General features: G+C 40.0%; 1 protein-coding gene across 7 annotated transcripts in view; it reads left to right on the top strand.

Annotated features, from left to right (window-relative positions):
- The window catches only part of pak5 (p21 protein (Cdc42/Rac)-activated kinase 5), a 56,971-nt gene extending 36,088 nt beyond the window's left edge, over positions 1-20,883 (top strand). For 5 of the 7 annotated variants that reach the window (XM_026319077.1, XM_026319074.1, XM_026319075.1 and 2 more), the window contains 10 exons: positions 7,759-8,598; positions 10,761-10,829; positions 12,451-12,660; positions 13,032-13,173; positions 13,288-13,442; positions 14,702-14,835; positions 17,925-18,051; positions 18,570-18,695; positions 18,787-18,921; positions 19,123-20,883. In XM_026319077.1, the coding sequence (XP_026174862.1) occupies positions 7,759-8,598; positions 10,761-10,829; positions 12,451-12,660; positions 13,032-13,173; positions 13,288-13,442; positions 14,702-14,835; positions 17,925-18,051; positions 18,570-18,695; positions 18,787-18,921; positions 19,123-19,278 (2,094 nt within the window). In that variant the 3' untranslated portion in view covers positions 19,279-20,883. The remainder of the gene's footprint in view (positions 1-7,758; positions 8,599-10,760; positions 10,830-12,450; positions 12,661-13,031; positions 13,174-13,287; positions 13,443-14,701; positions 14,836-17,924; positions 18,052-18,569; positions 18,696-18,786; positions 18,922-19,122) is intronic. The other 2 variants (XM_026319076.1, XM_026319078.1) reach the window with 1 other exon arrangement.
- The last annotated feature ends 3,206 nt before the right edge of the window (positions 20,884-24,089 follow it).

Below are 24,089 nucleotides of genomic sequence, written 5' to 3'. Positions count from 1 at the left end.
GAGGGATGGATAGTTTGGTTTAAGATCTATCATTTGATATTGATTTTGATGCAGAACCTTTCCTGTATTTATTACGGTTCTTTTTTCATATTCAATATCAAACTCAAGAGTATATCACAACTAAATTAGCTAACATGCACAAAACGTCACTTACATGCTGATTTTAACAACTTTGTTTGCTGTCTTCAGCATATCAGTGTTGGCATGATGACATTTGATGACTGTTGACTTTGAAGCAGTGCATCTATGGTTGTCTGTGTAGCTCAGTAGGTGAAATAGACAACAGAATTATCATGTGCAGCATGTGAGGTTGATTCCAACTTTGCTTGTAATATTATTGCCTGTTTCCATAATACACAAATGAACGGCTTCATTTCACAATTGTGAGTCAGTGTGTAAAACAACAAGAGTGGAATAAAAATGAGTTTCGACAAGATAACAAGAGGTCGATTTAATGAGTGGGAATTGGAGTAGAAACTGAGAGTTGAATGAGGATGGTAGGGGCGGCAATGTGTCGTAGGTGCTTATAACTGTTTGACAAAGCTCAAATTAATGAACGCTAGTGTGTCATTAATCTAAAGCAGGCAGTTTTCTGTTTATCTGTTTGCAAGTTGACAAGAAGATAACTAAGAGACATCAAATTGATCTCCTCCTTGTCTTGCTCTCTGCTTTCTGTCACCCCTCCTCTCTCGTCTTTTACATCATAAAGTTTACCAGACAGTGATGGATTGAACTCCTTAGAAAGGAATGTTTCTACCAAAAAACATTCAGTTCCTATTACTGATCACACTGGGAAAGACTGAAGTTTATTGATTGTATTTATTGTCTTTTATTATTATATTTTATAAATTCTATAAATTGCTGGCTATGATTCAGCCTGAATCAGTGTTTAGAAGAAAAAAAGAAGAGTGTTTAGGCTTTACTGCACTAATGTGCTTAAGGTTGGAGAATTTGGTCCGACTTTAAGTTTGTATTTCTTTATTCCTCCACTACTAATCCGTTTTGTTAAAAATCATCCTTTATTCCTGTGTGACTCATGGATCCTGAAGCTTGTAGATGGAGCTCTACCCAGTTGAGGGCTAAGGGGGCTGGATCACATTGGTCCGAGCAGCCAGGCAAGGGGCTGTCGGGGTCAGACGAAGCAGCACATCATAAAAGGCAACACATAAATACACATGTAGATGATTAATTAACCAATGGTATAAAAACATTGTTATAATACCACTGGACACCACCAGAGTCCCAGGCTTCCTCTTTGTGGGCAAACATATACTAAAAGGCACACTAAAAACAGAATCCATGTATTACTCTATTATGAAAAAAGTATCTTCACAGACTGGTTTTCCTTATTTAGCAGTTTCAATTGAATGGGTGTTATAGATATGAAGAAAACTACTAAGATTAGGGAAAAATCTGCAAAATGAACTTAATATTTTGTAGCAGACTTTTGTCTTTTAAATTCTACCCCAATAATTATCTGTATCACCTTGATTGCCATCATGCAGCATTAACAAGTCACCTCCTGTATGGATGCATGCTATTTACTGCACTGCAGGGTGGGCATTCTGACATAACTGTAGCCCTTACTTTACAGCACAACATCATTTTTGGACTCATGGGTTTGGGACCATTCTTAGGACCATTTCGTCGACTCCATAGTTGCTTAACAGTGAACCATTTACTTTTTTAATTATCCCTTGTTTTAAATGTTTTAATAGAAGTACAGGCATCTACATGTTTTTTTTATAAGCCATGCTCTTATGCATACATGTACACACAGATCTTTCCTGAAAAATATTGTCAATAGCTTTAGCAAAATCAGTTTTGAGTCAGGTTTTACTTATATTTTGTATGTTGCTATCCATCAATTTAGTGAAACCCTCTATGCTCAGCATCATCTCAGGCATGTTGGGATAATGGTTATTAACTATTGTAACTAAAAGGCAGCAGGATGGCCTGAGGAAACAGGTCAGCTCACAGCCTATTAATCATGGAAATGTTCCAAAACCCACTCCTGGAATAATCCTGATCATGTTTGCTAAGACATTGCCTGTAGTCCGGGTAATATCACGTCAAGAACTCAGTGAAACGATTCAGTGAAATCCTGTGCTAAGTAGTACAGGTGGGGTCATCCTGTGAGTCGGCGTACTGATCCGAGGTTAGGATTAATCGTTCTAATTAATAACAGAGATCTGAGATATGTGCCGCAGGGAATCTCATTACCAGAAGCCTCACTGTACTTTTACCCTTTATCTGTGAAATTAACATCCACATAATTTCATTGCACGGTTATTTAATTCACAATAAATGTGCTATTTCAGATTTAATATACTAATTCAGACCAGCAGAGAGCAGAAAAGCACGAGAAAAGACCCAAAGAGAACTTCATAATCTTCTCAAAACGCTGCATAGAAAACGCTGCTACCATGGGGAAAAACCTTTGGCTTTTTTTTTTTACATTGACCTTATTATACCTTTTCTTTATTACGAGTTATTCGTTAAAGACACATAGAATAGGGATGAAGTATAGGGTTTCCCCACACTTACTAACAATTTATTTCATATTTTCCAGGAAATGTCTAACAGAATTATTAGGACGTTACAACCCTCTTCCCTCTAAACAAACACAAACATGGCCATGGTTATTTTCATGTCCCAACACCAAGTTATATGGTATGTGGAGACCAGAGTTACAGTCACCGTTGTGTGTGTCAATGTAAATCATTGAATTTTATGGTGATGACTTGATAGAAGCTTAGTAAAAGGTTAGGGCTAGGTTAAGTAGGGTTAACGTTAGGCAAGTAGTAATTATGGTTAAGGTTAAGGGCAAGTCTACAGGAAATAAATGTAAGTCAATGTAAAGTCTAAATTCTAATGATTTTATATATTATGCTACTGTGATATGTTATCATCTGAGTAACTTTCCTGTTTCCAGCGTTGCCTTGGGCAACAAACCATAAATAGCATTTTTGGTTTCAGCAGGTTGTTTCTTTTACCATTTCCATCCAACAGAGGGAGCTAGAGGATTAAAAACACTGCTATCCATGCTTACCAGAATCAAGTCAGATTAAATCCATTTTATGTTTTTGTTGTGCATACACTATCTTTCAAAATCAAAGGAGAACCTAATACAGAGTAATGATGATACACAGAGCTATTTTTATCTGTGAATAATGGAGGCTTTTTTTTTTTTTTTTACAAATAATACCTTTATTCTGTGCTCATTTGTCAGTAGTGGTACAGTAGTTGTCTTGTTTGATCATTCATTAATCAGAACTGTAGGTCTTTACCAAGAAACACAAAGGAGAGTTGTGAGTAGTCTCTTTGTCTGCTGTCTCAAAGGCTCTGAAGCAGGAGTGAATATGTTTGTGAAAATGTTCACAAATTGTTTTCTGATGCAGAAGGATTCTGCATACTGCATGTGTATAAATACCCATGCATGTTTGTTCTCCACAGTGTGAGTCATGACTGCGATTCACAGAGTAGAGATGGCAAATGGGACCTGCTACAAAAAGAGGGCAAATGATGAGATGTGGACAGAGAAACATTTCTACTACATGTTCACGCATTGTACATAAGTATATCACAACATGTCCAGAAACCTAGTATGTGTTTGTGTTTATATGTTTGTGATCTGTAGTGAGTACTGAGAGTGTACTGAGAGTGGAGAGTGGGTGTGTTGATTATGTGATGATGTTCTTGTGTGTATGTGTGTGTGTGTGTGTCTTCCTTGTATGATACAAAAGTGGTAACATGAGTTAAGGCTATGGTTAAGAAAATACTTAATATAGTTAATACAGTTTGCACTAACCAACTAGCTGTTTTCCTAATGAAGACCCTGTAGGAGACACAGTAATCCAAAATGAAGATATTTTCTATTTTCTTGTATGCGAATGTGTGTGAGGCGACACTTTTTTTTTTCAAAATATGGTAATGTGACGATGAATGAATATGTAAACAACATTTTTACAGCAAAGCAAGCTTTGTCACCCTCTGTCACTTTCAGAATGTTGTCTCAAAAATGTGAAAAAAGCAGTATTTATCTTTTAAGTTTTCCATTTTTTATTTTATTTACCAGGCTTTTCAAGCTTTTCATGAGCCTAAGTGTTGTAAGATTTCTCAAACAAAATTCCCCTGACAAATATGAATTCTTTCATTTTAAACAGTGTTAAAATGCTTCTGCTTCAGTCTTTACAAGTGTTTCATGTGCAGGTTTCTGCTAATACTAGAACCAAAATCAAATGAAACAGAAGTACTCAGGAGCCAGGCAGCAGAGAAGCAGAGTCACTTCCTTTCATACAGTCCCTCAGTCATCCAGAGGCCCCGCTGGCCAGTGAAGCGCAGCCTCCAAACCAGGGTTCTAGCAAGGAGTCACAGGAAGGGCAAGCTCATTAATTATCTCTGCCTGTCTTCCTCCCTCCCTCCATCCTCCCATCACACCCTCCCTTCATTACCAGCAAGGTTAATCCCCCCTTATCTCCCAATGAGCCTCATTTTTCATGGTTCCTCTTCTCCTCTTACCCTTTCTCCATTTTTTTCTTTCTGATTCTTTCCTTCTCCTCAGTTCCTTTCCTTCCCTTTCCTTGCTTCTTTTTCCTTCCCTCTCCTGTCCTCGTCCTCTCATCTCCTCTCCTCTCTGCTTACCTTGAAAAGGCTGTGGTGAGTGGAGAGTAGATCTATTACAGCTTATCACTAAAGGACAGCCCAACGCTGCACGCTGGTGAAATATGGCTGCTGTCACAGCCACCGCTGAACATGGCCCGTTCACAAGGCTCATGCAGCTGTAAGAATGGGGCGAAGAGGGGAAAGGAGAAGGGGGTGAGGAGGAGCCTGTATCAGTCCCCTAATTCAAACTGATGGAAAGATTTTTCAGTCTAGATACCGACCATTTGACAGTGGTTTGGCACACAATTAACCTTGTCCCCCTCTCCCCTTTCCACCATCATCACCCTCAAGGTTTCAGTCACCGCTTTATTGTCTCCTACTCTCATGTAACTGATATTAACTTGACATTGTTTTATTGATTATGAACCAAATGAAGACGATGATGTTTTATTACATACTGGACACTCCCTACTGTTGTATGCCAATTGAATTAGCTCTGAATTGCCAGCATCCATGAAGCATAACATCCTGTGTCCCATTTCAGGATTCACATAAAACACACCATTTAGAAATTCATAGTGCAGTTTAGAGGAAATGTGAGAATAATTTCCAACAGAATAACAGTAAGACTTTCAAGTACGTCGTTTTTTTTTTTCTTTTTTTGTTTGTTTGGTTTTTTTGCCTCCTCATATTCTCTTGGTCTTCTACAACATCTCTGCAGAGATTGGATGTCTCCTCACTGTTTAAAAGACCATCTGCCCTGCAGCTTCAGCCTCTCAGCTAGCCTTTACTCACTGCTTTTATAGGACATTTCACCTTGGGCCCATTCATGGCACTAGCAACCTATAGCTCTCATACAGAGGAGAGCAACTGGAGTGTTAAAGATAGAGAGTAGAGGTGTACCAAGAAATGATGTGTGGAAGAACTAGCTAACTAGAAGAACAGCAGAGGCTTCAGGGAAGATCTGTCTCTCTTTTGGACTAAAACAACTGTGAGCATCTCTGTAGAAAACAAAAATCTTCCCAGCTTATAACAGCTCTCATTATTTTGAACTTTGTCTATTTCAGTAATGACACTGAGCAAGAAGCTGCAAGTCGTGGTTTAATGTAGTATGGAGCATTTTAATAATTCTAGCTTTTAGCTAGTTTTTAATACTTTTTTGTTAATAAGTTAATTTGCACAGCTTCACAGGATCTAGCAGCCCCAGTTAATGTAATTAAAGTGAAACAAGGAGACAACAATGGGAGCCTAATTTGTATCATAACATTTGTCTTTGGACAAAACTTAATCCTTCATTGGGACCACCGGGGATGAGCACCATTATATTAAGAAGTAATCAAACAGTTTTTTTTAACTGTGGTAGCCTGGTTTAAGCTTCAGTCTCACCAGTGAAGGAGTTGAGAAGCAGGAGGGTGTTTTTGCAGTGAAGGTTTTCAGTCAGCTGAGTCACAGAGATGTGTCCCTGTCAGCACTATGTTTGCTCAGAGTTGATGATTATCCTAGCTTTTCTCAGACTGCCTTTGCACATGTGATGTGGAGAAACTACAGCAGAGACAAATGTGGCAGGTATGTGACAGCGAGGTGTGAGCACTGTCAAACAGTAACAAAGAACATGCTGATGCAGCATTGTTAGGTGTAAGAGGTTCAACACTTCCAAAGGTGGAAAAGGCTAACAAGTACAGTAATCAAGCAAACAATGCAATATGTTTGTTTTTGTAAGCCTTTGCAAGGTTAACATAAGTTTTTTTTTTTCATCTCTATAGTGAAATGGAGGTTTTATTTATTTTGACATATTTCCTCAGATAAAATCCAGGCTCACTTTGAAACAATCAGCAAATGATGCTAAAGTACAACTTGATATCACAGTTTGCACTGTCAAGTATGACATTTTCTTGTTTATTGAATCTGTTGACCAGAAGTCAATGTTCCTTTATTGCATTCCCTATTGAATTGTACATCAAGACGCTCAAATACATTAAGTGTCTTAAGTAGGACATACACATGAAGTACATCAAGGATGTTAATCCAGGTAAAAGCAAGGATAGGAAAAGAATCTACACACAAGTATTTGTGAGAACTGAGATGATAGATGCAAATCATAACAATGACAAAATGTTGACTGGATGGATTTGATATTGAGGTGTTTAAAGGCTGTAATGCTAGGAAAACATCACACATACAGATACACAAATATATAAATTTGCAGCTTTGTTTGATCGTCACGAAAAGCTCTCAGATAGATTATGTAAGAGTTTGAAATTCAAATAATCCCCACAGCACGGCCTCCTCCCAGCACTCAGAAGCCACACATGTTTTCATTTTTCAATGCTGCGTGGAGTAGATAAAAGCAGTGTGTCTGGCTTTTGCCATCACCTGTGATTTTGACTGTATGTAGTTAGTGAGCCTCACAATCCACATCACAAAGGCAGCATACTGTACATGCACACACACCAAATGCAGTTCAGTGATACTGCTGTAGCACCAGTTCCCCATGAGTCACGACACAGCCGTCTAAAGGGCTTAACACATGGTAGGAGGGGATAAGCAGCACCCCTGATGTTTAAGCTGCCTTTGCTTTGAAGCAGATGTGAGCATGTGTTCAGTCTCTCTCTCCTCCTCACTCTTTTTTTTTTTGAGTGTGCTCATGCATCTCACAAACTCTAGAATATCTCGACTATTAATGCATCCTGAATAGTCCACTGAAAATGAAGCTAAACTGTTGGAAGGGAAATGAGGCAGGAATTAGCTCCTTCAGCTGACCAATAGTTTTCTTTTAGCATCTAAGGTATTTATGCCATTTATATCCATGCATTTTCTAGATGCATCCCAACTCACAACAAGTGGTTGTGTAAACCAATGCCTGCTGTTCTTGCAGATGATACCAATGTTCATTTATTGCAAGTGATGATTAATTTCATACTTGTACTAAAGCCCTGATACCCATGAATTGAAATTCCAGCCTGAGAAATCCTTTATTTTGAATGAACCGAACTTGTTTAAACTGGAATTTCAACTCATCTCATTCAGTTTTCAGGAATGATTAAACTGAAATTAAATGCAATTGAACTTAAAGTATCAGGGCTAGCTCCATCAAACTTTCAGGCAGCAGACTCTTTTGTATGCTAAGTGTAAATGTGTTTGTTCTTCTCATAGACCATTGTTCGAGGGAACCGGCCACCCAAAGATGCGTCCATCAATGGCCTGCTGGAGGAGTTTGACAATATCTCAGTTACGCGCTCCAACTCCCTGCGTAAAGAGAGCCCACCAGGCCCACACCAGGCTGGAAGCAGTTCCAAACCCTTGGGTAGTGGTCATCCCAATGCCCCGGAGGAGAATGGATTCAACCACTACTATTCCCGTTACTCCTGTGATCTTGACACTTCCAGCAGGGACTTCTCTCAGGATCCTGGCAAGCCAGGTTTCTCCATAGATGGGGACTGGGCTGTTGGAAGACACTATCGATTCACCAAACAAAATGGCCACTCACAGTTTATACGCAGCCCCTTCTACCCGGATGCCATGCCCCCAAAATCAGACTATGGCAAGTTGCCCCCAGACTACCACACCTACCTGGAGAGCAAAGGCCGCTCAGCTGATGAGGTGGCCTCCACAGTGGGGAGTGCGGTGGGCTCCAGTGGCTATTATCGGGCATCTGTGGGTGGGTCGTCCAGCCAGGACTACAGGGACACTTCAGTAGGCACGCCATCTCGTGCCTCGCTGCACAGTGAGCAGATCAACTACCCAGACAGTGAGTGGAGCTATGGCGGCTTGCGGGACGAGTATGAAAAGCGACCCAAGAGTTCCTACGTGACACAGACCAGCCCCACACCAGCGATCAGACAGCGATCTCGGTCAGGCTCTGGGCTGCAGGAGCCAAATGTCCCCTATGCGGCAAGTGGGCTTTTCAAGAACCCTCCACAGGCCCACGCATACAGCTCCTACACCTACCCTCGACTGTCAGAGAGTTTCACTAACTCACAGACCATAGTTAAGGTAAATACCTTATTTGGCATTTTTTACTCAAAACAGCAGAGCATATTGTATAAGCTAGCCAATTAAAGTGCCTGTCTTAAAACATGTTTTCAACACACCACATATTTCAGTAGACACATTTAAGTGATTATACACATGTATCCCCATATTTAGTCCCACCTTCCATCAACCTGCAGTCTGTCCCATATATAATTTCTTTCTTCGCCCTCTCTTCATGCATGTCTAGTTCTCTCACATTCTTGCTCTATATATTTTTTTTCTTGCTCTTCTGCCAAGTGTGAGGCAGTGACATGGCAGGAAGAGCACGAAAGAGAAAATGAAAAAGCCAAACCAGGTAAAATTAAAGTATATGTGGCTAAACCAGAGCAGAATGGAAAGAGATGTGCTTTTACTGGAATATTCCTGTATGTGCCATGAGCAAAAAAGACCAAATGAATGATTTCTGACTTAGGCCACAATGAAAGGAATTACAATAGTTATGGTGAGATGAGGCAATGGAGTCTTCTCAAAGTCTTGGGAGTTTTGTAAAAGATAAGAACATTATATACTTTATATCCGTAACATTCAGAGTATCCTGTGATCACAGTAAAATATTGGACTTTAAGGTTTCCACAATAAATAATATGGTCGGAATTATACTGTGATGATTATAACCACAACAAACTATTCCAGTTGCAGTTTATGTGTATGAGCTTGATCGGTCAATAAAAACAAAGACTTGCTGACCTGCTTTTATTTAGGGCCAATTAAGTAATTATCATAAAGTCTTTAAGTCATTTTAAACTATTAAAATGAAGAGCATCATCTCCATAGAGGATGCATGTTTGAAAATGATGCCCAGTGGGTGATCTAATCTTACTTTTTGTATGTAGAGAGTCAAACTAAACACAGATATGACTCTTAAACACCAGCTTACATGATTGTATTATCAGTAATTCCAACTAATAAATGTCATAAAAAAATAAGCCAACAGATTTCAAAGTGATCTGCAGATATTGAGGTAAGAATATACTTAACAGATGCCAAATGTACATGTACATAGTAAATATAAAAGACCTATGTGTTAGCAAACCTGCCAAGCAACATGAATAAATTTTGATGCTGTGTTTCATAATGTATAGCCTCACATTGTCTATGGAACACCGCAGTTAAAGTATGTTGGCACTAGGCGAGTGTGTTGCAGTCTGGTGTTGTGCTCCAGTGAAGCAGCAGGAGAGACTGAGACACCCAAGACATTCTCCCACACCGAGACTCCGCAGACAAGGGCAAACAAACCGCCTGTGCATTAGTGACTGTGTAATGTAACCATATGTTCCCAGTATAAGTTGCTTGTAGTGATTCCACTGTTATACAGAACAGCATTTGCAACAGTAGATGGTATCAGAATAGGTTATACATTAACAGGGGGCAAAAGAGGCTGCCAGTCAATGCAGCAGCAGGGGTATGTCACAGAAAGAGTGCTCATTCTATGAGGTGTTCTCTTTTCTTTAAATTGTTCTCCAAAGCTTTCAGTGCCCCATTAAGTCCATTATATAGGAGTGTGTACCACTATAACTGCTCTCTACCATCCCTCGTTCACACCTATTGAGTCCGGCAGCTGAGAGGAAAAATGGGTTTGCTGATGTAGATCCCAGGGTGCCTTGATGAAAAACCATTTAACCTGCATGCTCCAGTAAATAGCCGCTTACAGAAAAACAGCTACGGAGAAAGCAAGAGTAGCAGGATTGGAAGGAATGCGGTAGAAGGTCATTTCTTACATACTGTTTATTAGTGCCATTTTCTCAGGTTTTGTAAAAAGCCATTTGCGTTCCTGAAAATGTGCAGCATCTAAGGATAAGTCTTAGAATAACAGTACAGCAATGAATCCACATTCACAAGTTGTATATTGATCCAAAAACCCAAACACGTATGAACTCCATCTGAAGCCATTTGGTGTATTTTTAATGTCTTATTTGATGTCCTGTTAACAGTGAAGTGCTGGATGAGGAGTCAATCAAACATAATTTTCGTTCTGGTGTTTGGAGATTTTGTGGTAGTAGTAAGAAAAAAATGAGTTATCTAGAAGCTTAAGAATCACTTTTCTTCTTGGCTTTTGGACCTTGTAACAAACCCACCCTTCTCTATCCTCTCTCACTCTCATTTCTTCCTTTTCTTTTATTCAGCCCAGTCACGCTGCTGAAGTAAATCCTTCTTTTTCCCTGCAATTGTTGGGAGCCACCGGGGATGTAACGGTAGACAGCACGAAGACTTGGCCACACACAGACACACAAAGACACAAACACACATTCCCCGTCTCTCTTTCTTCCTCTCTCGTTCTCTCTCTCTCTCTGTTTTGTGGCAAGTGTGAGCTCAGTGCCGCAGCTCTCAGTGACAAATTGATGTTGCGGCACTTTCCCTTTCTGCAGCCTTAGCATAAAACTGGCCGAACGATGTTCCACCGCGGAATTCAATTTCACAGTTGAGTTAGGTTGTTGATTACCCTGCCAAACTCAGATTAATGTGCGTTTAACCAACATGGATCAGGAGACCCCTGGCTGACAGCCAGCCAGCAGTGCCGGCCAACGATAGGGAGGCGCATCCCAGCAGCAACCACACGCACATACACACGCACACACCTGCCTGAGAGTGATTGATTAAAAGAGTTCACACCATGTAATTATACACCATCCCAACACATCAGGACTCCTCCTCCTGCCCTCTCTATGAATGTATGTGTGTGTAACACGCAGTCAGAGAGAGAAAAACAAATAGAAGGAAAGAGAAAGTGGGAGTTTTTTATTATCATCTCAGTCATCTGACAATATATGATTATAGGAAGCATTCTGGTTGTTGGGCATTTTTGGAAGGTGTGGCAATTTAATTTAATCTGCCCATTGTATAGGCAGCTTGATGCACTACTGTCAGCACTGTATAATCTGTATGGTGCAGCTTGGACTATGGATATTTAGGCATTGTGCTTGAATCTTTTGACTTTCGTAGATACATTTTAACAAAATTACATACTTTCTTTATACATTCTGTAGCTTTTTATTAATTTGTTAGTGTTAATGTTACTATTTATAGCAGTTTTACATGCAAAGTTTATTTCATCACTTCAGATGATTTTTCTGTGATTTACTTTAATCTGCATATTAGACAAGCCACCAAGCATTGAATAACAACATTATTACCTGCTTCTTGTATTTAATTAGCTGTGGTCGGTTTAGCACAGGTTCCCCTTCTATAAATTGTCATAGTATGATCATGGGTATAATGTCACAGAGTTATGAAATTACTTCTGGTTTGGTAATTTGTGGTTTCACATTCTTCCTAAAGTGTGTGTTTGTCTATGTGTGTATCTGTACATGCATTTGTGTGTGTACTCCAGGGCTGCTATGAGTCAGAGTCTTTAAAATGACTCATACAACTGAGCTTTTGAAAAGCTGCTCTGAGTCATGGCTGTACCAGTGCTCATGCATACACTGACACTGCCACACATCTTTAAAGGGAGAGGTGTGTCCCCTGTTCTGGATGCTCCCTGGGCTCTTGGTTGATGAATGGAGTAGTTGACGAGCTGTGTGGGGTGCTAATGATAAAGTATGGTCTCTGTCCTGTGAACTAAATGTTGTCTAGTCAGTCTGTCCAAGGCTAATGTACCTGCAGACATACAGCTGGCATGTGGTGGACTGTGTCTGGTTATGCATATACACTGGTGCATCCAACACAGAAACATGCTTCAATAACGTAACACGTCTGTGGCAATACACACTCAATACACACTCAAGACACAACACTGTGTAACTGAATACTTTTTTCTTTTTTTTCATTTGAATCCCAGAGTTAAACAACTTGTCCTTTTGCTCTCTTCTTCAGGGCGACTACGAGCGTCCGTCACGAGACGGCAGTCCCCAGGTTACAGGTGGCGACACCTACCCTCGAGGGCCTCTCAAGCTACCTCAGAGCCACACCAAGCCGCCTGGCTACCCCCCAGTGCACCTGCCCTACCCCCCTGTCTTTCACCATTATAAACCCTCGCCTTACCATCACCCCCCTTCCCAGCCCAGTCCACCATACACCCCTCAGGTATAGTACATTCACTTCACATTATAGAGATGATTCAGTCAATCATTCTGGGGCTAAGACAGATAAAAATGTAATAAGCTCACATAACACATGGATATTCAAAATATTGTTTCTATCCAGTGAAATCCTATTTTGTAGGATAAGGAAAATGTCTTTTATGATGTTCTACAAATCACTGTTGTGAGATGGTTATTTTGTGCTTGACAAGCCATACAAGACTACGACGAGATTAGTGCCATTTTTTTTTTGAAGGTTTTTAGTAATTTCTCATCTCACTTTGAAATAGTAATTGATGTTGGGAAATGTTTATACTGTTTTATTGTTGCTCTTTTTTTTCTCACTTTGTATATATGTCTATGTATTCCATCTAGGGGGCCTATTCACAGCCATCATCACCCTACATCCCCCCTGGGGCCTACCCACCCCCTTCCTGGGGGTCCAGCTCTGACACTCAACCCTCTAGAGTCTCTCATGAACAGTTTAGAGCCGCGCTTCAGCTGGTGGTCAACCCAGGTGGGAAATGGATGATAAAAATTAGAGAGGCACTGAGATTTCTTCTACATATGTATTTGCTGTTGTTTTTTTTTTTTTGGTGCCAAATCAAGCTTGAACTGTGTTCGCCTACAGGTGACCCCCGGGAATACCTGGACAGCTTTATCAAGATTGGTGAGGGCTCCACGGGTATTGTGTGCATCGCTAGTGAGAAACACAGTGGTAAGCAGGTGGCCGTGAAGAAGATGGACCTTAGAAAACAGCAGAGAAGAGAGCTGCTTTTTAATGAGGTATCAAAGATTGACTTACTTATTGCAAACATGCTCAGACCTAAAGCAGTATATTTCAACATCGGTCAGTAACCGATCAACAGCAATACATGTAATGCAAATGTTAAATGTTTTGTTTCTTAGCAGAGTATGTATTAATTTGGGTGTTCGATGTTGTTGTGCTGTTGTAGGTTAGTTTCACCCCCACAAATAAAGAGTGTGTAGCAGAGCTAACATTCGTCAGTGATTGCTCCTATCTCAAACAAGCAGCAGCAGAGATGAAACTAGTTTAAATAGCATCATTAAACATTTCTCCTTTTGTGCCAACCAGATAAAAATAAATCTGACAATCCCATAGCATTATAGCAGCGTGCTCATTAACGGGAAAACAGAGTTTAGTTTGCATCTCTTTCCTTGACAAGACATCCATTGCATTCAAACCACTAACACATTTTTTACATTTGTAATTGCATTTGTTTACTAAACATTAAGTAGCGTTCCAACTGAACACCCTAGGCAAGATATTTATTCATAGCTGTTTCTATTCCCAATATGCTAAATATTGAAAAATGAGCTCCATATAAATTGTACTTTCACTGAAATAAATCATATTTACAGACAAACTTTAAGATTGCTTGGTTATGAGAAAAATGTTAATTAAGTAAAGAGCAAACCTTGGATTTCCTTTATCAGGTAATTCTGTTTTGGGTCTGAGTGTGTGTGTGCACGTGCGCACATGCAATTGGTAGTACTCACATTGTGGGGACTCGCTTTACTCATGTAAATTGAATTTTAGAGTGACAGCTTGGTTTAAGTTTAGAGTGGGGTTAGGTTAAGTTAATGATTAAAATTAGGCACATAATGGTCAGGTAAGTCTGCAGGAAATGAAGAATCCCCAAAAAGATAGAAAATAAATGTGTGTGTGGGAGAGTGAGAAAGAGGGAAAATATGTATACATGTACTGCAAGCATGTAAATATAATGCACGCAGTGGGTGTTCAGTTGAGAACTAATTCACTTCTTTTAATGCTATTAATTTCTGAATGTAATCCTTTTAAAGTTAATCCTCCAGAACATGTTCACATCATACAAAGGAAAATTTAATTCATGAATATTTGAAATTACATGCATACATGTTAGAAACTGATGAAATATTAAACGATATGTTGCAACATAGCTAACATGGATCAATGCAATTGATTTTGGGCATCGACACAAATACAATATAAAATTTAGCAAAGATGTTGCTTCCACCTCTCTCTGTCTCTGTCTGTGTTTTAGGTGGTGATCATGAGGGACTATCATCACGAGAATGTTGTAAACATGTACAACAGCTACCTAGTGGGAGACGAGTTGTGGGTTGTGATGGAGTTTCTCGAGGGTGGGGCACTCACTGACATTGTGACACACACCAGGTAACCTATAGAAATACAGTTTATGATGCCAAGGTACCAAAAACAGGTGAAATAATCAAATGGAGTGTTACAAGTCAGCTGACAAAATACATTTTTAGGGTTAGATCTGCAGGTATACTGTGGCCTGATTGAAATGCATTTACTGAGTTTTCGTTTACTCAGTGTTCTTAAGTGAGCTCATTATATTTGGAAAGTTGGCAAGATGTAGATGGGAAAATTGATATCACTCGCAAATCTCTGTGAAATTTGAAGCTAAAGGCTATAGTTAGCCTAATATGATAATTGTCAACGGGATAAACAGCTAGCCTGATTTTCAAGTAATAAAGTCCACCTACCACCACCTCTAGAGCTGTGTGGTTAGCTTCATGAAGTTGCCAGTAGTCAGCCCTGTGATAGACTGGGGATCTGTCCAGGGTGTACTCCGCCTTTTGCCCAGTGTCAGCTGGGATTGGCTCCAGCTCCCTGAAATGCTCTGCGAATGAGCAGTATAGATAATGGATGAGTGGATGGATGGATGCCAAGCAGTCAGCGGAGACTACAATTCATGTTATGTACAGATTAAACAAGCATAATGTATCAGTTAGTGAGCTTTAGATGTCGACAGGAGGATTTTATTACCTTCAGACAGAGCCAAGCTAGCTGTTTTCTCTGTTTCCAGTCTTTGTGCTAAGCCAAGCTAACTGGGTGCTGCCCGAAGCTTCATATTTTACAGAGCATGATGTTATTCTCATATAGACAGGATAAAAAAGAGGGATAAGAGCTGAATGTATTATGATATATTTGTAGGTTTTACACAGCTTTGTGTGTGTGTGTGTGTGCAAGTGTTAGTTGTGCTGAGTTAACTGGCCTTGAGTGTGTGTTGAGAAATGCTGAGACAGACACAGGGAGCAGCCGTATGGGTAAGGTGCACTTCCTTCACATTTATTTGAATTGTGTGGATGACTGAATGTGATGTTCAGGTGATGGTGATAACATCAAATAGGACTTAACTGGTGATCAGCAAGTAAAAATGTGTTGTTAAAAATCAAGTTGGCTTTTTTTTTTCACTATACACATCAGACCTTTTCACAAGACAACCAGGAGAAACAAGCTGATGGGCTGTAATCCGGTCGTGGCTTTGATAGTTTTAGGATTATTGTTCTCCAACTTTTCCAAATTGCTTCACTGTTGTTGAGTCGTGTTTCTAAGCTGCTGCTTCATTGTTTTAATCTTACTTTGTGCTTGGTGTTTAATTACAGTCATTTGCATGGAGTGTCAGCATTAGTGCTATGCGGTGTCGGATACTAATAACACGCTTTGGTGATGCTGAGCACCGCTGCTGCCGTGAAGTATTTTGAACAGTCTCCCACACAGATGTTTGCCTGCTTGTGTGTTCAGTGTGTGTGTGTGAGGGAGTTTTGGTATCCACATGGGCGCTTTTAAAAGTACTAATGGAAAGCTCAGTAACATAATATTATTGGGTACACATTTTCTCTTTCACTCAGCCTTTTTTCTCTTTTTCATCTCTCACATGCCACATATGCCTGTTTAATTTGAAGTGGAAATAAATGTGTATGTTTGGAACAAAAGCTTTTTAATATTTAATTCTGTTATTTTCTAACAAATATCACTCATCAGAACAGAGACTATGAAAACAAACAGATTATGAAATGAAACCTAGTTTAACATCACTAACATTTCTGTTACTGGCTACTAATCATTTTTGATCTGGAGCTATAGAAATTGGACCCTTGATTTAATTATGTGGCATTATTTATATATATATATATATATATATATGTATATGTGTGTGTGTGTGTGTGTGTGTCATGAGGACTATAGCAGTGTATATTTTACCTGCTAATTTCAGCCATACTTGTCCAGGTGAAAGCTCTGTGCTATTTCTGTTAAGGCTTTTGTTATGGAAATAACTCCTGCCTGCCTCATCAGCTTGCAGGGCTGTTGGCAGCACGGAGAATAGTGAGCACACACATCTAATGCACAGCGGCAAGTCAGCAGTAGCAGAAGGGCCGCCCCTGCTCCTGCACTATTTTAGTCACGTTTCAATTTCAATTGTACTTTCAAAGTTGGTTAATGAGCTGCACTTCATGTGCATTTCATCCAATTCTGAAAGCATATGTATTTGTGCATGTGTGGATGAATACCTGCATGTCTATGTGTGTGTGTGTGTGTGTGTGTGTGTGCACGGACGCGCTGGTGCATGTGTAATTCTTTCACCAATTTGAGGCTCATTAAAATTGTTGTTCACTTTGTGTTTGGAATAGTTTTGTATTTCAGTAATCCAATTTTTCATTCAAGTGTGTGTGTGTGTGTGTGTGATCAGCAGTAAGTGATGACTGGTTTTTTTCATACATCCCAATGACTTTGAGTTAGCCAACTGTTTCTCCATTAGCAGAAGGCTCATTTATCTTTTGTGATTGTAAATTCATACACCTGTGGCAATAAAATTTTCTGCTATGCTCTGCAATGTGTGAAGTGTGTGTAAATGGGCCCGTGTGTGTAGCCTAGGGGTTGTTTTTCGTAATGCAAGCGTACGTAGTGTAGTCACTTTCAACAGTGTGATCTTTCAGACCGAGGGACAAGATGAAGAGAAGTGTGTGTGTGTCTGTGTGTGTGTGTGATAGAGAGAGCTAAAGAGAGCATTTATGACTGTGGGTGTGTGTCCTGTATATGCATGAACATGTGTATGTGTATGTAAGGTCTGTGCTTGCATATGAGCATGTCTGTATTTCTGCACGTCGGTACACACTCACAAACACACAGCCTGGTCTGGCCAGCTGGGTCTACATGTTAATGTTCAGTGAAGCTTTGAGTTTCTGTGTGAGCTCAGTCAGATGAACTGCATTGCCCTGTCTCTCCATATGGGACCCTCCTGCCTACTCTGCACATTACAGCTACAGCCGCTGCAGGCTACAGAGGGTGTTTTTAAATCAGATTTCTGCTTATTATCAGTTGTGTTGGACTGTAATCCCTCTAGGATGACAGCAAAGTCTGAGGCTGGCCTTGTTTGTACTGTAGCCTAATAAACAGTTGTAATTTCTATTACTTTTATAGTTATTGCTGACACATTTGTGATTGTCTTGTCACAGGATGAACGAGGAGCAGATTGCTACAGTGTGTTTGTCGGTGCTCAGGGCCCTGTCCTACCTGCACACACAGGGTGTCATCCACCGCGACATTAAGAGCGACTCCATTCTCCTGACCAGCGATGGCAGAGTAAGTGCACACGATGAACATGTGTATGTGTGCACGTGTTTCTGTGTGTGCATTCACACTCTTTCCTCTATCTGGTGTTATTAAACCAGACTATTCCAATTTCAACAGGAATCTTACTAATTCACTAGGAATTAATAAGCAACGTGACTACCCTCGTTCCTGTCGCCGGGGATTTCAACACACTCATTTTCACACACTTACTGACCTGCCACTCCTGCCACTTGACAACAGCCAGTCCCAGAAACCCAGTGCCATCAATTACCACTTGTTCCTCAGTAATTAAATCCTGCCTAGTGCTTCCTAACGAGCTGATAACGAGCTGATTAATTGCAGGATAATTAACCACTAATACACGAGATTAGTGTCCTCTACGAACGCTCTTCATCACACGGGGTCAGTGCACTTCTTGACATCAAACACTGAGGTTTTGAACTGTTACGGTCTTTCCTGTATGTTTACACACCTACATGGCCGAGAGTGCAGCCTGAAGGGGGTATGGTGTTTGTGTGTGTTTCCAGATCAAGCTATCAGACTTTGGCTTTTGTGCCCAAGTTTCCAAAGAGGTGCCCAAGAGAAAGTCCCTTGTGGGTACGCCGTACTGGATGGCACCAGAGGTCATCTCTAGACTACCTTATGGGACTGAGGTAAGACCCATATTAACTTTAAACTAAATACTGTAGATGATCACTTACTGGGCTAACATGAATGAATATGCTGGTGTGTGTGTGTGTCCAGGTTGATATTTGGTCTTTAGGCATCATGGTGATTGAGATGGTTGATGGTGAGCCCCCTTACTTCAACGAGCCCCCGCTGCAGGCCATGAGGAGGATAAGAGACAACCTGCCCCCACGGCTAAAAGAGTCACACAAGGTAAATCTGTCACTACATAACAAACATTACAAATCTAAAACATGCATTACTTACTCTTAATGCTTTATTACTTCACCTGCGCCCGGTTTGGTTGCATTTTCACTTAAGTTACTTTATCTTTTTTGCATACATAGTGTTGCATAGTCAATAATAAAGATCAAATAAAGGAACAAAGTTACAGTATGTCATTATAATCTTCAGGTGTCCTCAGTGCTGCGGTCCTTCTTGGACCTGATGCTGGTTAGGGAGCCCTCTCAGAGAGCCACAGCCCAGGAGCTCCTCCAGCACCCCTTCCTCAAGCTGTCGGGACCCCCTTCCTGCATCGTCCCCCTCATGAGACACTACCGCCACCGCTGAGCTGCTGGCCCAAACCAGCCCCCCTCTACACTAAGAACACACATATACTGTACACACACTACCAGGGTGGCACTGCCCTCACCCACCCAGAACACCCCACCACTTGGTGGCACGCCACTAACACTCACACCTGTAACCGTGTTGTAGATTAGATAGCGGTGTATCTAAGAAATACTTTTAAAAAAACACATGAAAGACAAAAGAAGAAAAAAATTGTCTACTATTTTATAACTATGAACTGGAGTAGAAGAGTGTACCGTACCAGAGGAGCTCACTAGACAGTAGAAACATGTGGGTTGGCTTACCCTGCTGCAGTCTTCTTTCTTCCTAGACTGTCTTCAACTCCATGTAGAGTTGTATTAGTCATCAGCAAGAGCTCCAGAGGGGTACAGTGAGCTGTTGACCAGGTGGAGGGACCCTAGGGACCTGTGCTCTGCTCCAAGCCAGAGCAGCAAAGGGCAGAACAATCAGCTGTGTGTGGAGAGAGGGTTTTTTGTTTTGTTTTTTTGACTGGTATTGACTGTCGTACGGCTGCTGCGTTGTCAGTCAACCAGGCTGCTGCTCAGCTGGTCAATCAGAGACAAGCGCTCTTGTATCTCTCACACACTAATAGTGAAAATGTATTTTAGAGAAACTTGTAAGTTTTTCTGTACAGTTTTGATAATTTGCAGTATTTTATCGTGTCGTAACCATTGTGATATGAGCAGTATTAAATAGAGTTTCTGCAGAGATCTTTCCTACTGTTTATAATCCAGTTTTTGCTTAAAGATATAAGAGATATCCCAAATAAACCCACTAAACCTGTTACTAAGAATACTAAATATATTTATTATGTTACATTTGTAGACAGAACTTCCATTAAATGTTGGAAAAAGGGTAATGTCAGAATTTTGTATGACATTTAAACTATTTATTTATTTATTGGAAGTGGAGGTTTATTTTTTGGTAGTGTGGCCTTTTTTGTTATGTTGTTGTTTTTTATTGGATTTTAATTTACATTTCTGAAAGTGCATCTGAAAACAGTGATATCAGTTGTTATATCATTCAAGCAATACCCCAAACCTATTTATGAAGTCATGAAGCCGTGTATTTATGATACTGTATCTACACCATGCATTTAAATGTAGCACAGATTCAGTGGATTTGACAAAAAAAAAAAAAAAAAAAAAAGATTTATTTCATGCCCAACTGTTTTCTTTTATATTAGGAGTCTCATCCTCAATGCAAGACTCCTGCCTACCACACAGATTTTAGGATGTTGATAAAAGTTTTCTACTCACATCCTCACTGTCATCATTTCACTCCTTATCCCACCTCAGTCAGACGCACACTCGCTATCACTAAAACTGTGCTCCCATTGTCATCTCTGGTCTGACCAGGAGAACAGTGTAATACTCCTCCCTGCATTGTTTTTACCCATCATTCACTGTGATATGTAAATATGACTGTGTGTATCTGTGCGTGTTTGTTTGTGTGCAAGTTTGTGTCTGTATGTCAAAGAGCAAAAGAGGTAGTGTGTTTATCTCTGTACAACATCTGAAAGTGTGTGTGTGTGGGTGTGTGTGTGCGCGCGTGTGCTGGCTAATCCTTGGCAATGTGTCAAGATCTGAATGAGTAACACTTATCTGTGGTGTTGGCTAGTACAGTGATATTGCATGTTTGTTATCAGTGAAGCTGGTTTCAATTAAAAAACGCCCATAAAAACATTGGGATGTGTTGCATGGATTTTTCCTTCATCGCCCTCTGCAATCTCCTTCTTCTCTCAGTATTTCATATCAAGCAGAGATTTTTTTTCCCCAATGAGCACACTGTCAGATTATTTAAGAGACTTCCTTTCAATCATCTTTTTTTTTCTCTTCTCCTTGTTGTTTGGGTCTTCCATATTCTCTGAATTCAACAGTTCTCATTTCCAACTGTTTCACCATAACTTCACCTCTGAACAGAGAAGCAGTAAGACACATCAATGGATCAGTGCTGCCATAATATATGAGGTTATTTCTCTTTCTTTCCTCTAAGCCACCCCCTTCTGATGCGCTATAATGGGATATTGATTTAGCTCAGACAGAGAATGGAGCTTCTTTCTCTGAGATGCCTCTGCCAATGGCCCAGTAAATAAAAGCACAAGTACAGGGTCCAGTGGGACTGCAGGGCATCAATGAGGATCAAAGTGAAGACTGTAGAGTTACTATTAAAGTGAATGATATAATGCAACCAAGTGTTCACAAAACAACACACACATTTAACTGCTCCACTCACAGGAAGTCAACATCATGTCAAAGTTATACTGAAAAATCTGACTTTGGCTTTGAATATGGGAGTTAAAGTTTTTAAGTTTTTTAATCAACATTTATTGAACCTTTTTCACACCACACTATGTCATAGATAGAGGCAGGAAGTCACAGGATGAATTATATTATTAACTGGGGCATTTAAGTCTGTTTGCATGTTACAGTAAGAGATAAATTTGGTAATTATCCAAAGTGGACTATGATGTTCTTCAGTATCTTTACATTTGACTGGTTTTGGCAAAACAATGCAGTTAAATAAATGTATATAAAATGGGACTTAGTATTTGTCTGCTCATACTAGATTGGTGGCAGTTTAGGAAATCCTTTGAAGAAGCATTTAAAGCATATAAAATAAAATAGTCAATATAAATAAAAATTTGTTATGTGAAAAAAAATATTTACAGGTATTTTGGTGTCTAGTCAAATAATTATTCTTAGGTGGGTCTTTCTAAAATCCTGCTGCAGATCCAGGCTGCATTCAGTCTGAGAGGGATCAGCCCCGTAATTACTAACATCTGGATCACCTGTGGGTTTGCAGCTGCCAAACAGGTCGCGGGTCCTGCGTTTTGAATGTTTGTTGACTATAGACGCTGAAATTGATTTTTTTTTTTTTATTGTGGCGTGTGAATTCGGACTTTTGCAGAATTTTTTACCATAAATTTCTAAGGACTTTATTTCCAAATGGACAAAGAAACAAGGACATTTGTATCCAGCTCGTATTTCGGCCTCGACCAGGAGGGAAACAAAGCGGGTGAAGCAGCGGCTTCATAGCTGGACTGAAACTCAGTAACAGGTGAGTTTTCCCAAAGTCACAATGAGCTGCTGCTTTGTGTGAATGTGTCGCTCATCTTGTCAGCCTGAGCAGCGACCTGCTTGTTGAGTGATTTGGTGAATGTGACCACAGTTTGTTGATAACCACGTAGCATAAACATACATTGTGTTTCGCCTTCGGGTTGCCAGTTTGTGAAACTGAAACAGGTAGTCGTTGCTAAGGCTAGCTGCGGATTTGATGTGGCACTAGGTTGGACTGTTGTCATTAAGTTCAATGGGCTTCCCGTCAGGCTATATTTATGGCTCAGTAGGTCCATACTCACCTACTGGAGCCTACTGGAAGATTCAGTAGGTTGGTGTTATCTCGTAGATTCTTTTTCCATTGGCTTCATTACGTAGCTTACGTAAAACAGAGCTGTTCACGTGTTGTCATGGCAACATCATCCGGATATGTAGTAGGAGCTGCATCTCTGCTGTAGTTACTACTTAGTGATCTTTTTGTGTATTTCAGTCCAGCAGAAACTCTCCCTCTTGTGTCTGAACATTCAACCTTAGAGATTTTGTAATGTGTTAATGTTAGTTATTCCAGTTTGGACAGAATTCATAATGTGTTGACGTTAGTTATTCCAGTTTGGACAGATTTCGTAATGTGTTGACGTTAGTTATTCCAGTTTGGACAGATTTCGTAACGTGTTGACGTTAGTTATTCCAGTTTGGACAGATTTCGTAACGTGTTGACGTTACTTATTCCAGTTTGGACAGAATTCGTAACGTGTTGACGTTACTTATTCCAGTTTGGACAGAATTCGTAATGTGTTGACGTTAGTTATTCCAGTTTGGACAGAATTCGTAATGTGTTGACGTTAGTTATTCCAGTTTGGACAGATTTCGTAACGTGTTGATGTTACTTATTCCAGTTTGGACAGAATTCGTAATGTGTTGACGTTAGTTATTCCAGTTTGGACAGATTTCGTAACGTGTTGACGTTAGTTATTCCAGTTTGGACAGATTTTGTAACGTGTTGATGTTAGTTATTCCAGTTTGGACAGATTTCGTAACGTTTTGACGTTAGTTATTCCAGTTTGGACAGATTTCGTAACGTGTTGACGTTAGTTTTTCCAGTTTGGACAGATTTCATAATGTGTTGACGTTTGTTATTCCAGTTTTGGACTGATTTCATAATGTGTTGACATTAGTTATTCCAGTTTGTACAGATTTCATAATGTGTTGACGTTAGTTATTCCAGTTTGGACAGATTTCGTAATGTGTTGACGTTAGTTATTCCAGTTTGGACAGATTTCGTAACGTGTTGATGTTACTTATTCCAGTTTGGACAGAATTCGTAATGTGTTGACGTTAGTTATTCCAGTTTGGACAGATTTCGTAACGTGTTGACGTTAGTTATTCCAGTTTGGACAGATTTTGTAACGTGTTGATGTTAGTTATTCCAGTTTGGACAGATTTCGTAACGTTTTGACGTTAGTTATTCCAGTTTGGACAGATTTCGTAACGTGTTGACGTTAGTTTTTCCAGTTTGGACAGATTTCATAATGTGTTGACGTTTGTTATTCCAGTTTTGGACTGATTTCATAATGTGTTGACATTAGTTATTCCAGTTTGTACAGATTTCATAATGTGTTGACGTTAGTTATTCCAGTTTGGACAGATTTCGTAATGTGTTGACGTTAGTTATTCCAGTTTGGACAGATTTCGTAACGTGTTGAGTTACTTATTCCAGTTTGGACAGAATTC

Source organism: Mastacembelus armatus, chromosome 24, assembly GCF_900324485.2.
Source record: "Mastacembelus armatus chromosome 24, fMasArm1.2, whole genome shotgun sequence".
In the NCBI taxonomy this organism is placed as follows: Eukaryota; Metazoa; Chordata; class Actinopteri; order Synbranchiformes; family Mastacembelidae; genus Mastacembelus; species Mastacembelus armatus.
This window is presented reverse-complemented; position numbering and strand designations above follow the sequence as displayed.